General features: G+C 45.0%; 1 protein-coding gene across 1 annotated transcript; it reads right to left on the bottom strand.

Annotated features, from left to right (window-relative positions):
- Positions 1-302: 302 nt before the first annotated feature.
- Positions 303-11,949, bottom strand: ISL1 (ISL LIM homeobox 1). Its single transcript, XM_033179540.1, has 6 exons — positions 11,300-11,949; positions 10,271-10,460; positions 7,234-7,493; positions 5,066-5,352; positions 3,587-3,754; positions 303-1,529 (listed from the first exon to the last, which is right to left on the bottom strand). The coding sequence occupies exons 1-6, from the start codon at positions 11,325-11,327 to the stop codon at positions 1,413-1,415; spliced, it is 1,050 nt and encodes a 349-aa protein (XP_033035431.1). The 5' UTR covers positions 11,328-11,949; the 3' UTR covers positions 303-1,412.
- Between the last annotated feature and the right edge of the window lie 1,728 nt (positions 11,950-13,677).

The following is a 13,677-nucleotide window of genomic DNA, read 5'->3' as shown; positions in this document are numbered from 1 at the left end:
GTGGGTGGATGGGTGGGGTACGGCAAGGAAGAGACTGGGGGAAGGAAAGAGAGGGGTCAGGACAGAGAACAGCATCTCATTTTCACAAAACCAGTAGCATTATCATAGCTGAGAGCTAAGGGGTTTCCAACCAACTCTGATCCAACTATTGAAATGCAAACTTGCAAACTCAACCTTAACTACTTGCAATACAACATCACTCCTATTGTGTGTCAGTTTACTCCAATTCACATGCAATCCTTACTTTCAGACATTTGAATAGCTTGTTTGTAAACATAAAAGAGGGACCCTGGATCACTGTGTTTATATATTTATCTATGCCAAATGTTTATTAGTGAAATAGTCCTGAAGATATAATTCTACATATGGCGCTTTGATTTCACATAATATTTAAGAAAAAGACAAAACACATACAATTAGACATATAATTCAAAGACCACCATACAACCTTTATCTTTTTTTTTTTTACTTCAGCAAACAAAAAATGTCAAATGACATGAAAAGTGGCAAGTCTTCTGACAATAAATAATAAATTACTTTATAATTTTTGCAATGCAAGAGCGAACAAAAAATTTTTCCTTTTTTTCCTTTTTATTTCCATAGAGAGAAAAAACAGTCATTTAAACCAATAACTATACACATCTTTGGGGGAAAAGTTCTTGGACAGACACAAGTCAAACACAATCCCGAGACGCTTGTGGCAAAATAGAGGTAACCTTGTTGCAATGCTTTATAAGTTGGTTTTTAAATCTGAATTCAAAAACCTTTAAAGTCGCTTCAGACTTCTTGATAAAGGATGGATCTCAAAAAAGGGGGGGAGGGGGCAAAGTAAAAAATAAACCAGCTACAGGATAGGCCAAGAGACCCAGGATTTCAACTAACCCCTTGTTAAAGTCAACTTAAAACATCGCAAACCAATGCAGCTCCACCTTCCTGAAAGGACTCTTTCAGCCAAGGAGGCCAGTCTCTCTTCCTGCGCTTTTGCTGGAGCTCCTATTTGGCAAGGCAATGACAGCACCATTCAGATTAGGATGGACTAGAAAATTTTCTATTTTTGTTTTTCTCTAGATGTGCAGTGAAATGAAAATGCTTTTTTTGAGATCCTTGAATATAAATCCTCTACGTTTTAAAAACGTCTTTTTATTTTTCTCAGTACTTCTAAGATCATTGAATAGCATATACTGGGTTTTGCGTTTTGTTTGTTGTTCAATTCTAGTAAAATCCCATGATTGTCTTCACAGTGTTGCTACCATACCACCTTGTCATTAAAACAGACTTCGTGCATTTCATGGAGCATTCATTTCTTGATTCAGTTTTCACTGACTGGGTTGTTAAATACTTTCGTTTCAGAGTTCAACATTATAATTTCCCACTTTCTCCAACAGGGAAAAAAAATACAGAATGAATGTTCCTCATGCCTCAATAGGACTGGCTACCATGCTGTTAGGTGTATCTGGAAGTTGAGAGGACATTGATGCTACTTCACTGCCAGTGGAATTAGAGCCCGGTCCTCCTTCTGAAAAATTGACCTGCATAGAAGGTTGAGAAATAAATAAAGGACGCTGGAATAGTATTCATAAAAAGATTATAAACTCATCATATTGTGTATGTAGAAATGTTTGTGTAGATAGATAGGTAAAGATACCCACATAGATAACTGAATTTTAACAAGCTTAGAGAAAGCCTAGAGAAGAAAAACTTGAGAAGAAATCCTCTCACTTTCCCATCTTCCAAAAGATCTCTGTTTTAACTGAAACTGAAATCCCAACATTATGTTACATTAAATTATTTAAGAACAAATGTGTTTCCCACTGTAAAATGGCATCACAACTCTACTATGCATGTTCAAGATAAAATTATCCTGCTGGCTACATGTTGCCCTGGGAGTAGGCGAGCTCTCAGTCTCTAGCCATCAAAGACTCTCTTCTTCAGTTGAAAAATCTGTTAACAGGCTCAGATCCTTTGACGGGAGATTGAGAGAAGGCTCCACAGAACAAAGATTAACCCCTCAGCAGGCTCATAGCTTGGGCATTCTTCCTTGTTGGTCCTGCTGCTTTTTGGCCTTTCTCTCTCTCTCTCTTTACATCAGGCTCTTCCTTCCAAAATGAGACCCATATATTATGACATCATCCCATTCTGATTCCTTCTTTTAACCCTAATATCTGACTCCTTCTTAAATATCTGACACCTTCTTTAACCGTAAACATACCGGACTGCTGTTGTAAACCTTCTCTAACCATGCCCACCCCTGCCTCAGCTTCCCTTCCACAGCTCTCATCTGACACTAAAGTTTCAGAAAGTGCAAACATTTGGCTGCCCTGAACCCTCCCCTTAGCTTCCTTCTGTGATTCAGGTTTTGTTCAAATAACTCAACAGATTAATGGCCTTAAAATATTTTTTTTTCCTAGTTCCAGAGCCCACATTTCTTTCTACAGTAAATTTTTCCAATATGAGATTAAGGGACTTCTAGCCTCTGTACCCACTTAGCATTTGCAAACACCAGCCTGGGGCTAAGCCCTTTTAACCACTTGCCTCTGGCCAATTACCTAACTGTTGACATTGAGAAAGTAAACACCCTTCAGGTAAATATGAGGGTAAAAAGCTAACCTCAACTAAAGGTTTATTTCCAAAAAAAGGAATAAGGTTTTGGGATACATCTTTAAATTTTACGAAACAAGATTCTATAAGGCTGATTACTCTTCAAGAAAAAAAATCATATATATACATACAGCATATTACGAAGGATATATATTTATTGTTCTTATTCATCTTGATCCCTTATGCCTTTTGTAGGCAAAAAGTGAATTAATTTTCTCTTCACTGGATGTGGAAAACATGTTAAGGTTTTCACAGATTGAACACTTTACTTCTGATTGGTAGAGCTCATGTCCCTTTTGCTATACATGGTACACGGTGTGTGTCTCTATGACATTTGAACTCATACACTTGAAAACGTTTAAACGATTCTACATTTTAGATTAAGATATTCCCAGCAAGGGATACCGTAACAAAAAGTATTGATCTCTTTGAATAATCTTTATTGATATATTTGAAAACTGCACCCAGACATGTGGCTGCTGTTTATTGATAATGACACTGATTATGTATTATAGCATTGATTATGTACTACAATCACCTTGATTTGGGTCCTTATATAGCCCATTGTCTAGATGCTCAGGAAGGATAAACTTACTAATTGCTGATTGAAATGCCAAGACGATTTCCTGAAGTCCTGGACAACTCTAAAATTCTAAGATGTATGATTCTCCAACACTGTACATCTTCTGGCACATGCTACCTAGAGTTAGGTACCTTGAAATTAATCCTTCAAAGAAGTCCTGATTGATAGAAAATTCAACCTATATGGTCAAATTATGCAGTCTCATAAAAAAAAAAAAAAAGATGCACAAGAGGTTCGTTTTCCTTCTCTTTTTGTCTCCCTTCTCTTCATTACCCATCTCCTTGGTTTCTCCCCAACCCTGAGCCCAAGAAGGCACCCTCCCCACTGAATCTTTCAGTGTGTGACAGTTAAACCAGAGTCCCCTGTTGGGAATTCAGCCTCTTCCATCTGGGAGCTGACACTTACCAGTTGCTGAAAAGCAGGCTGATCTATGTCACTCTGCAAGGCGAAGTCGCTCAGTACTTTCCAAGGTGGCTGGTAACTTTGTACCTCCACTGGGTTAGCCTGTAAGCCACCGTCGTGCCTCTCTGGACTGGCAGCCACCATGGGAGTTCCTGTCATCCCCTGGATATTCTGTGAATAGGCCCCCCCCCCCACCAATCCCAACATGTTAATGAGCAAATTCCCTCCCTCCATTGCCTGCACAGGCTAAGCAAATATACCCTGGTATTATCTTATCTATCTAGTGGCCTTTATTGACTCAGTTAATCTGCTGTACCTATAGATATTAGCTAGAATGCAGTTTTGTTTTATTGTGTTTTATGTTTCTGCCTCTGTGGGCTGGACTATTAGGTCTGCATGGACCTTATTAAACCAAATTCTACTATAATTTTCTTCTTCCCCTTTACCTTCACAGCTCAGCCCAATTCCTCCCCTCTGCCTTCTCAGGCCATAGCTTCCCAGAACTAGAAAGCTGAGGTAAGCAGGGTTTCCCTTCAGCCTCTAGACAGGGTGGTTTTCTGGGCAGTTTCAGTAAGCTGCAGATTTTTTCCAAGCAGTTATCCTCAAGGAAGAGCCAGCCCCCCACCTCATCCCCCCAAAGCATTTGGGTCTGGTTCCTATTGTGCTATTACGCACTAACCAACTCAGAAAGTGCCCTGACCCAGTCTTGGCCAGCCTGCCAAGTTTAATGACAGCAGGTTTTATGGCATTTAAAAATAGGGCCAAAGCAGTAAAAGAAAAAAAGAAAAAAAAAAAAAAAAGAAAGAAAAGAAACTCTAGCTTAACTTCACCAGGAGGCCTGCAGAGTGGGTGCTTCCGTGGGCCCAAGATAACAGTGGATACTGGTGCAAGTCTCTGTGGAGGCCTGGGCTTCACCTGGAGCAGAGGGTGCTCTGGGCATGCGGGTCACCTTGGGGGAACTCCTCAGCCTGAAGGTGCGCAGCGGCCAACCTTACTCAAAAGTACAGTGCGCCCTGGGGGCTCACAGGGTGACCTGCTCACGGAACCCCTGGATGTAGGTAGGAACCCAAGGTGTTATCCCTCCCTCTTCTACTGTACGTGAGGAACTGACGATCTGAATGTTGGCAAAACCCGGGCCAAACCTCATTGCCGCCTGCCCTCGGAGGGGAGGACGGCGTTTCTCCAGTTCGCAGGTACAGGCGAGGAGGAAGGGCATGAGCCCACCCACGAGGTTGGGACCTGGCTACCGCTCCCCTGGCGTACGGAGCCTCCAAGCTTCCCCGCCTTCGGCTGGCGGCCCGCGCCGGGTAACCTCTCCCCAAAGCAGGGGTGGGGGTGGGGATAAGGGGCAGCCCCAGCCAAACTCCTGCCCAGGAGCAGGATCGAAAACCGCGCGCCGGCCAGACTGGGCACCAGGAACGCACCTCGCACGCCGCATCTACTTCCCCCTCGCATTCCCTGCCTGGCCCCAGAGCCACTCACAGTTTTGTCATTGGGCTGCTGCTGCTGGAGTTGCTTCATCATGATGCTTCGCTTCTTGTCCTTGCACCGCTTGTTTTGAAACCAGACCCGGATCACACGGGGACTGAGGCCCGTCATCTCTACCAGTTGCTCCTTCATGAGCGCATCCGGCCGCGGGTTTGCGGCGTAGCAGGTCCGCAAGGTGTGCAGCTGCTTCTCGTTCAGCACAGTCCGCACGCGGGTGGTCTTCTCCGGCTGCTTGTGGACGTGGGGCCGCAGGGCCGGCTGCCTGGCGGAGATGGGCTCCGCTGCGGGGCAAGGAGCGCCATGAGCGCTGGGCTGGCCACTCGCTCGCCCGCCCGCCCTCAGTCGCCTGCCCGCCCGCGCTAGCTCGCTCGCCCGCCCGCCCGCTTGCTCGCCCGCCTGAGATACTCCAGGACAATTGCTAGCGTTTGCAGCCTCGGCACACAAAGCAGGGGGCGGCAGAGGTGGGGCGAAGAGGGTGAAAGGGAGAATAAAATCTTCCTCTCTAATCTGCAGAGGTCAATGCTGAGTAATACCGGGCCGGAATGCAGCACCCGCCCCTCCTCGTGTCAACAAAGTGTTAGCCAAGGGAAGCAGGTTTAAAATCTGTCCCCCTGTTCACAGCAGGCGTGGCATTTTTCAGCACTGTTTCTCCTCCTTTCTCACGTTTCCTTGTGACCAGACTGGGCCCCAGTTACATTGATTACCACCCTCTCCAGGCTCAGAATTTTCTCTTGGGCCAAGGCCACAGAGGGTACAAGGAAGAACGCAGAGCACTTCAGTGACAGCCGTAAATACTACACGAGCAGGGATTTCTGCAAGGGGAAGGCTGAGAACTCTGCCAAAACGCCTTGAACTTCAGTCCGAGAGGACAATCATGTCAAGGGGCTGAAGATTTTCGCTATTTCTGCCATATCTCCAATCCTTGCTCTTCCTTCGTATTAAATCTAAAGTAATACATGGATGTTCCTGAGATGGGCAGACCCCAAGCAGTAGAAAACAGAAACTCTGTTGAGCTGCCTAGGCTCTAGATAAACGGTGGCTGGGATATGTCCCCTGCCTCCCTCCCGGTATTTTAGCTTCCTCTGTGCTTCCCGGCAAGCAGAGTGCAGGCTCCACTGAACAGGAGCACCACCCCTGGCCTTGCCCCAGTGCAAACTAGTCACAAATCCCCCTGAACAGAATTCTTAGAGCTGCCAGAAGGCAGAAGGGTAAGGGAGCACTACAGTTTCCTCACCTTCTGTGTTTAGTGGGAATTTATACTTTAAAACTGCAAAAGAGTCGATCTATTCATGACAGAAAGTCAGGTTTGGAAACACTGTCCACCTTCTTTGGTCCTGACCAACCTTGCCAGGTTTCCACTCCTCTTCCTTGGGAATGAGTCCTCTTATCTATATGATACACATCCTGCACCTTCTACAACCCCCTAGTGTCAGGCCAACACCTATGGGGTCAATTTAGAGCTACAACCATGGGCCTGAAGATGAAACTCTCACCAAATCATATAGAATGAATGATTTAAAGAAACAGGCTCCCTTTAAAAGGCAATTACTGCAGATTAGCTTGTTGACAGTTTTAAATTATAGCTCTGTGAAATGGCCTGCAGTTTTTAAAATTGTATCTTTTCAGTCCTGTTCTCTCACAAAAAGATAAAAAATTTAAAAAAATTTTCGACCGTGAAGCAACTCACAAGGAAAAAGGATTTGGGAGACTAAATGACTTCAGGCCACCTAAGCTTCCTTCATTGGGTTAAAGGATGAAGCTCCAGGGACCCGGGGCTCCGCCCCTTTAATTAGGCAGCAGGAGAATACCTGGCTGGGAGCTGAAGCCCATTTTCAGCAAGCCAAGGTTTGGAGACCAAAGCGAACTGGAAGTAATGTTTGGGCTTGTGTATACACGTGTACACAAGTGGTGTACATTTATGTGTAACCATATAGACACAGACGGTGGTGTAGGTGTGCTTGGGGAATCAAGGGAGACAGTAAGTGCACTGAACCTTGCTGCAAAGGAGCAGAGCACAGCGCAAGCAAATTGCGTACAAAACACTTCATTTAACTGCAGGCAAACACTACCACCACCCCTGTAGCTACCACCGTTGTTGTGGCCGCTGGCACACAGGCTGGCTTAACCTGGCGCCTGCCTACCCGAGCCGGGCAGAGGAGTACCTGCCATTTGCAGTGGCCGCGCTGGATGCAGGGGACTAAGCGGGTCGCCAGCGCCCAGACTGGCCCTCTCCACCACATCGTGGTCTGCTCGGCAGAAGAGACCGTCCTCCCGAAGCGCAAATTCGTCCCCAGGGATGAGCTGGCGGCTGCAGGCCACACAGCGGAAACACTCGATGTGATACACCTTGGAGCGGGCACGCATCACGAAGTCGTTCTTGCTGAAGCCGATGCTGCACTTGGCGCATTTGATCCCGTACAACCTGTGCGGGGGGGGGGGGGGGGGGGGGGGGCGGGGGGGGCAGCCCAGAGCAGGGAGAGAAGCACAGGAAGAGGGGGTCACTTCAGGCGGGCACTTCCCTGGCCCAAGATCCCGGGCAAGACGCCCCAAGTAAACAGCATTTCCAAACAGAAGTTGGGAACAGAAGGACAGAAATGAAACCCTGCTCTCTCCCTCCCTGTCTCTCTTCCTTCCCCCATCTCTCTTTTCCCCTTCCTCCCTCCTCCCTTTCTTTTACTCCCGTTTCCTTTCCGATGAACCTCTGTCTCAGGCGGTAACTCTTAGTTCAAAACACCTAGGCTGTACCACAGAAAATGTATTGGATTCCAGACTCGGGCTGCTGCTCTAGCCATCAGTCCCAGGTTGATCTTGCAGATCTTGGCAGGAGGGAAGCCAGAAAGACTCTGGTGGCCACTGACACCCACACTTTCACTTCCCTATCCCCCAAATTCTGCTGCTAGAAATGTCTAAAACTGCAACACAAAGTCCTCCTTCCAAGAAAAAGGAGGTAGGAGAAGGGGATTGTCACCCCACTCGGTTTGCAAACACTCACAAATAAACAAGCAGAATAACAAAATGAAACCTCTGAGCGTTTCCACATCTCCTTTTGCACAAGTACTTTCCAGTTTTTCTCCAACTATAGACTTTCTTCAGGCAGCAATGTTAACAGAACATTTCCTCTTCATTCTTCCTTGTATTATTATTATTTTTTAAAAATCTGTGTCTGTTCCCTCAATCTTTTTCAAGTTGTTAAATCATCTACCTCTATTTCAATTTTCTTGAAAACCATGACCAGACTGAAAAAATGCAAAGACCCACTTCTCAGGTCTTTCTCACTGCTGGCCTTTCCTTACCAAGGGACAATCTTTATAGGTTCCATCTAGGCTGCACTTCCCTGGCCCCTTCTGCATCTTTCAGGAATAACAGAAGCTGGGGCATTCCTACAAACATAAAGAATGGAAGAGAGAGGACAAGATCCACACAAGAGGAGGACGCATACTGCTTCTCCAAGGAGAGATGTGGAAATCTAACTGTTCAGTCTGTTCTGCTTTTACAACTACAAGTTTACACACACACACACACACACACACACACAGAGAGAGAGAGAGAGAGAGGGAGTTGAGAGAGAGTGGAGAGAAGGTAAAAATGATTAGGTCCTTCTACAAATGTGTATATCCAGAAGTAGGCACATGCAAACCTGTGTGCAATTGAGCAAAATACTATTTCCACAGGAGTAAAGATACTCCTGAAGTGGACTCTCCTTCTCTAGAATCTGGCGTTTACACACCAATCTAGTAAACCATGAAAACGCTCATTTGTCAGAGGTTAGAAGGTGGATTCAAAAGTTTTTCCTCCCTCCGCCTACTCAATGTGAGATCTTCCATTTCATAGGGTGAAGACTTGACTTTGGCGGTGACCAAACAATTTATAAAATCCCTCCCCCTTCCGGTACCCCGACTTCCCTTACTTCCTTTTACTCCCTCTCTAAAGTATTAACCTCCCCCAACCAGGTTAATTTTATCTACCAAGATTATCCTCTCCGTGTCATGATTTATAAAAAAGAAGAAAAAAATGCTGGATACTAAGTGAGCAGGAGCAAACTGTGACTGTATATTAAATCTTAATTAAACTTTAATAAAAGTTCTCAAGCTTCAGAAACCATTTGCCTTACAAAAGCTAATTAATTATTTGTTAATAGCCATCAGACATTTAAAAAGTGATATTTTGCTATTTTACATAATAATGATGGTGATACCTCTTCTGTTTGTTAATAAAACAAATACAATTTTCTTTAGAGACTCTACTGGCTTTCTAAGGCAGAAAACAAAGTTTCTGATATATACACACAAGTCAGAGAAAACTTGAGATTAGCAAAGCCTGATGCAGAATAAATTGGAGGAAAAAAAAAAAAAAACCTCTCCAAAACAACAAAACCAAACTCAGAAAGTTCCCATGTGGTTTCAGTCTTGTCAATTTGGACAATTCGCTCATTTTATCAGTTACCAGATTTTAATGTGAGAAAGGAAGCTGTTCAATTATCTAAATATACCAATTGTTCGTAGACAGATGATGGGCAATTTGATCTGCTTTAATTCATCAGCTCAGATAAGATAAGAAAGAAGAGACAGATGTCACCAAAGGGTTAATATTTAAAAAGATTAAGTTTCCGGTGTTTTCTGCAAGGAATATTTAGGTTGGTTTTAAATTTTTCTCAGAAGGAGGTCTTACCCAAAAAATAAAAGGAGCAATACCTGTACTCGCTCTTTCAAAGTAGATTTCTAAACATGCTTCGGTCAAACTTTTATTTCACCTATTGCATTGATGTCACCAAAAAATTTGTTTAAGTTACTAATTTTAAAAAGGACTAAAAACAAACAGAACACTGCACTATACAATAAAAATCGACCCTATTTTAAAGTTAAAAACCCAAACTTCTCCATCTTTTAAAAATTTTGTTTTGTAAGGGGGTGGGTGAAAGACGAAAATAATTTGTGCATCATAAATTCCAAAAGTAATTAAACAAGCCTCAATACCCCAGAATTATGAATACCACTGTTAAGGGTTTTTGTTTTTCTCCACTATAAAATGAAATGAACAGCATAGCTTGATTTTTGTAACACATGTACAGGGTAACTTTGGCTTGCATGACTCCACAGAGGCAAACTTCACAAAAAGACAAAGCCACACCAAATAATACATAAAGAGTGGGGAGAGTAAGGGAAATCTCACAAAATTAAGGAAGAAGTGTAAATGCCATACCTGATATAATCTCTTTTACAGTAGGTTTTCCCATCCCTAACAAAGCATGTACAGCTCTCGTCCAAATACTGATTACACTCCGCACATTTCAAACATGCCGCATGCCATTCCAAATCCGGAGAAACCCTCAGAATATACTGATCGTGAATCTGATTGCCGCAACCAACACATAGGGAAATCAGACGTTTTTCTGAAATGAAAATAAATACATGATTGACTAACCGTTTACTTCCTACAGAGATAAACACACTTTTAGTGTCGTTCTCTTATAGGGCGTACTCTGGGAGGTTTTTTTTTTCCTTTCCTTTTTTTTTTTTTTTTTTTTTTTAAGAGTATTGCACTTTGGGATGGTAATTGAAGTGTGCCATCAAAACCTTGACTCATTTTTAAAGGAGGTGGAATATATGTAAAATGCAGATTGGAATAGTCTACATTTGTACGCCTAGCACGCAATCAAACCCGTTTATTTTGTATTTCTTTTTATCCCCCTCCTTCCTCTTTGCTATAATCATTGGGAAAGATTATGAATAAGTCAAGTCAAAGAAAAGGTTTGGCTAGAACCGTTAAGTGAATGCAGGGATGTCTATATTTTCCATGAAGCACGCTCTTAAATAGCACATAGGACTGGATATTGTTAGCAAGAGCAGGCATAAATACAGTTGTCACTCTTTTGCAAGTCTAATGCTAATTCACATCTCTGGGTATTGACTGTGCAGGCAGACCTTTGCAACATAATAACCTTCTCGGAGAGCTCAGGATTCCCCAGGAGGAAATCACCGCTTAGCACCAGAAAGCTAGGGTTTTGGAGGGTACACAGGCGAATTCAAACACAAGGTACGATCAGTTTCCCGAAGATAAGAACCGACAGTAAGCATGCAGGCGCAGCGGCAACAAGAAAAAGCCACCTTTTCTCTTTCTCCAGGCAATGACTCCAACTCCAAAGAGCCCTTGGCACCTCAGCCGGTGCCTGAGAGAGAACCCCGCACAAGAACAGCACACCGAGCCCCACAAGGTAAAATAGCCTCTTACTTTTTGGTGGATCTCCCATGTCTCCCATATCTGTAAGAGGGAGTAATGTCCACAGTGAAATGGTGGTTGTACAGTTGGTGAACAGCCCACAGAGAGGATGCTGGAGCTGTGGCTAAGTGGGAAATAGTGGCCCCTGGGGTTGCCAAAGCTGAAAGAGCCGCTGCTCGGCTGCGCAGCGCCCTCGCGGATCTGGGAGTCCAATTTAAGCCGGCGAAGTTGGTGGAGCGGAGGCGCTGCGGCGGCGGCGGACTCGGCGCGGCTCGGGCACCTCTCTTCCTTATCTCTTACTCAAACTTCTCTGCTCCAACTCAGCTCCATCGCCATTGGTCTGACGCAGCGCGCGGGGACGTCAGGCGAGCGCCGCGCCCATTGGCTGCAGGGCGCGCGGCGCAGCTGTTCTGATTATCATATTTCAGTCTCGGCGCCGCTGTGCGCCACTGACCGCTCGGCGAGCTCGCGGGAGAGGATTAGGGCTCCCGAGGCAACTTGCTCCGGGCTCAGCCCGTTCTCCCCCGATGGTCGGGCTGCCGGGCTGTTCTGGCTCTGACCTCCTTCTCCTTCTCCTCCTCTTCCTTCTGCCCCCTCCCGCGTTCCTTCCCGGCCGTGCCGTCTGCGCCCTCGCCTCCTGTCGCGCTACTCCTCCGCCCTCCGCTCCTGGGGTCCCCGCAGTCCGAATGGCAGCGTTGCGCGCGGGGCTCACTTTCTGCCTCTCGTGGCGAGTGGCTGGTGGGTAGGTCTACCTGTTGACGAGGTCCCTCCCGGGCTCTAGGAAACGGGGGGAACTTGGAGCAGGCCGCTTATCTTGGTTTGGTCCCACGCCGTGGCGCACATCCCCGGGGCCTGGCCCTCCTTGGCTGCTCGGGAGGGTGAGTTCCCTCCAGAACTGGCTGCGCTCGGCGCGCTAGGGGAAGAAGAATTGGGAATGGGATGATTAAACCCAGAGGAACTGTTTCCTGACTGCTACACCGTAACTCCGTCATCCCCGACCTCAGATATCTAAAAACGTGGGGTGGGAGGAAAAGCGCTTCTTGCTGTTGCGGACAATCAGGTTGGAACGCACCGGTAAAACGAAGTTGACTCCGCGGACTGACTTTTTGTCTTTCAGAACCGCGAGGTCTGATTTTCAGTTTAACTCTAGAGTTGAAGTTCACTAACACGAAGCCAAAGAGCGAAATGATCTTTAAGTAGTCTAAAGTTTGTAAGGTTTTTATATACTGTCCAATTCCTCTCTCTGCTGTTCTCCTTCCCTTTGTTTTTAAGCAGACTTGTGCAGCTAGCTGTGGTGTTTTGATAATTATAAGGACAAGTCTCCATGACTGGAGATTTTTAAACAATGCATTAGTGTAAGGGCGCGAGTAGGGAGGGATTCTATTACAGAACAGTGGAAGATCTGTTTCACGTCCCTAGGCGTTGATATATAATTTCTCTCAGGAAACTAGTTGGAGAGAGAAGATTGTTGGGTGCAACTCGCCGGTAACCTTTTTCAATCATTCTTACATGTTCCCATCATCTCTTACGGTCTGCCAAAGACAAAGTAACAGGAAGGCCACGAAGAACCCCCGCGCTTCCCCCAAAGCTTCTAAAAAGCCATTTCTTATCTAATGGGACTGCCAGTTTTATCTAAAAAGGCCTACAGACACAAACCATAGTAGGCTTAATTTCGGTGTCTTGTTGCTGTGAGAGGACCCGGTGTGTTAGGAAACTCCTTTCTTTGTATCTTTCGCAAAATCTAACCCTTGATAAAAGCTGTAAGTCCTGGCCGGTCGCACTGGCTGGGCTTGAACGGGTAATGCCTCTCCAAAGCGGAAAGGGAATCTAAGATGCAAAAGTTTCCTCTTGACCTAGCTGAGGCTTTCTTCCCCAGGAACTCGTTTTGATTTATTTTGTTTTTTCTCAAGGAGAATTTCAAATTGGATCTCTCTTCCCTTCCATTTTTATTATAACTTATTTTGTAGCACTTGTATGAAAGCGAAAGTTGAATAGACCTAGGCTGATAAGTTTACCAGTTGTGAGTTTTTCTTTTTTTTTTTTGGTCTGTTTCTAGTCTCTGATGTTAAATGTATGGAGCCTTTTGTCAAGCTGCTTTTGTAAAGCTGATGCTGATAATCTCAACACGAAGCAAATCTTCCCAGTATTCGGGCATGTTTCCCATATAGATAAACATGTTGACCCTAGTAAAAAAAGATAACCACCACAATGCCAGAAAATGGAGAGTTTTACCCAGTCATATTCTATCATGCCACGTTTATAAGATGTAATTAAACACCAGAAGCTACCAGAAGCCTGATGACTTACATTTGAGATCCACAAAGCACCCTCACTATCCATCTTCCTTCAAACCAGCCCCCACCTCCCACACATAGTGTGGTATTTTAACT

This window comes from Trachypithecus francoisi, unplaced genomic scaffold, assembly GCF_009764315.1.
Source record: "Trachypithecus francoisi isolate TF-2019V2 unplaced genomic scaffold, Tfra_2.0 Lachesis_group2, whole genome shotgun sequence".
Taxonomy (NCBI): Eukaryota; Metazoa; Chordata; class Mammalia; order Primates; family Cercopithecidae; genus Trachypithecus; species Trachypithecus francoisi.
This window is presented reverse-complemented; position numbering and strand designations above follow the sequence as displayed.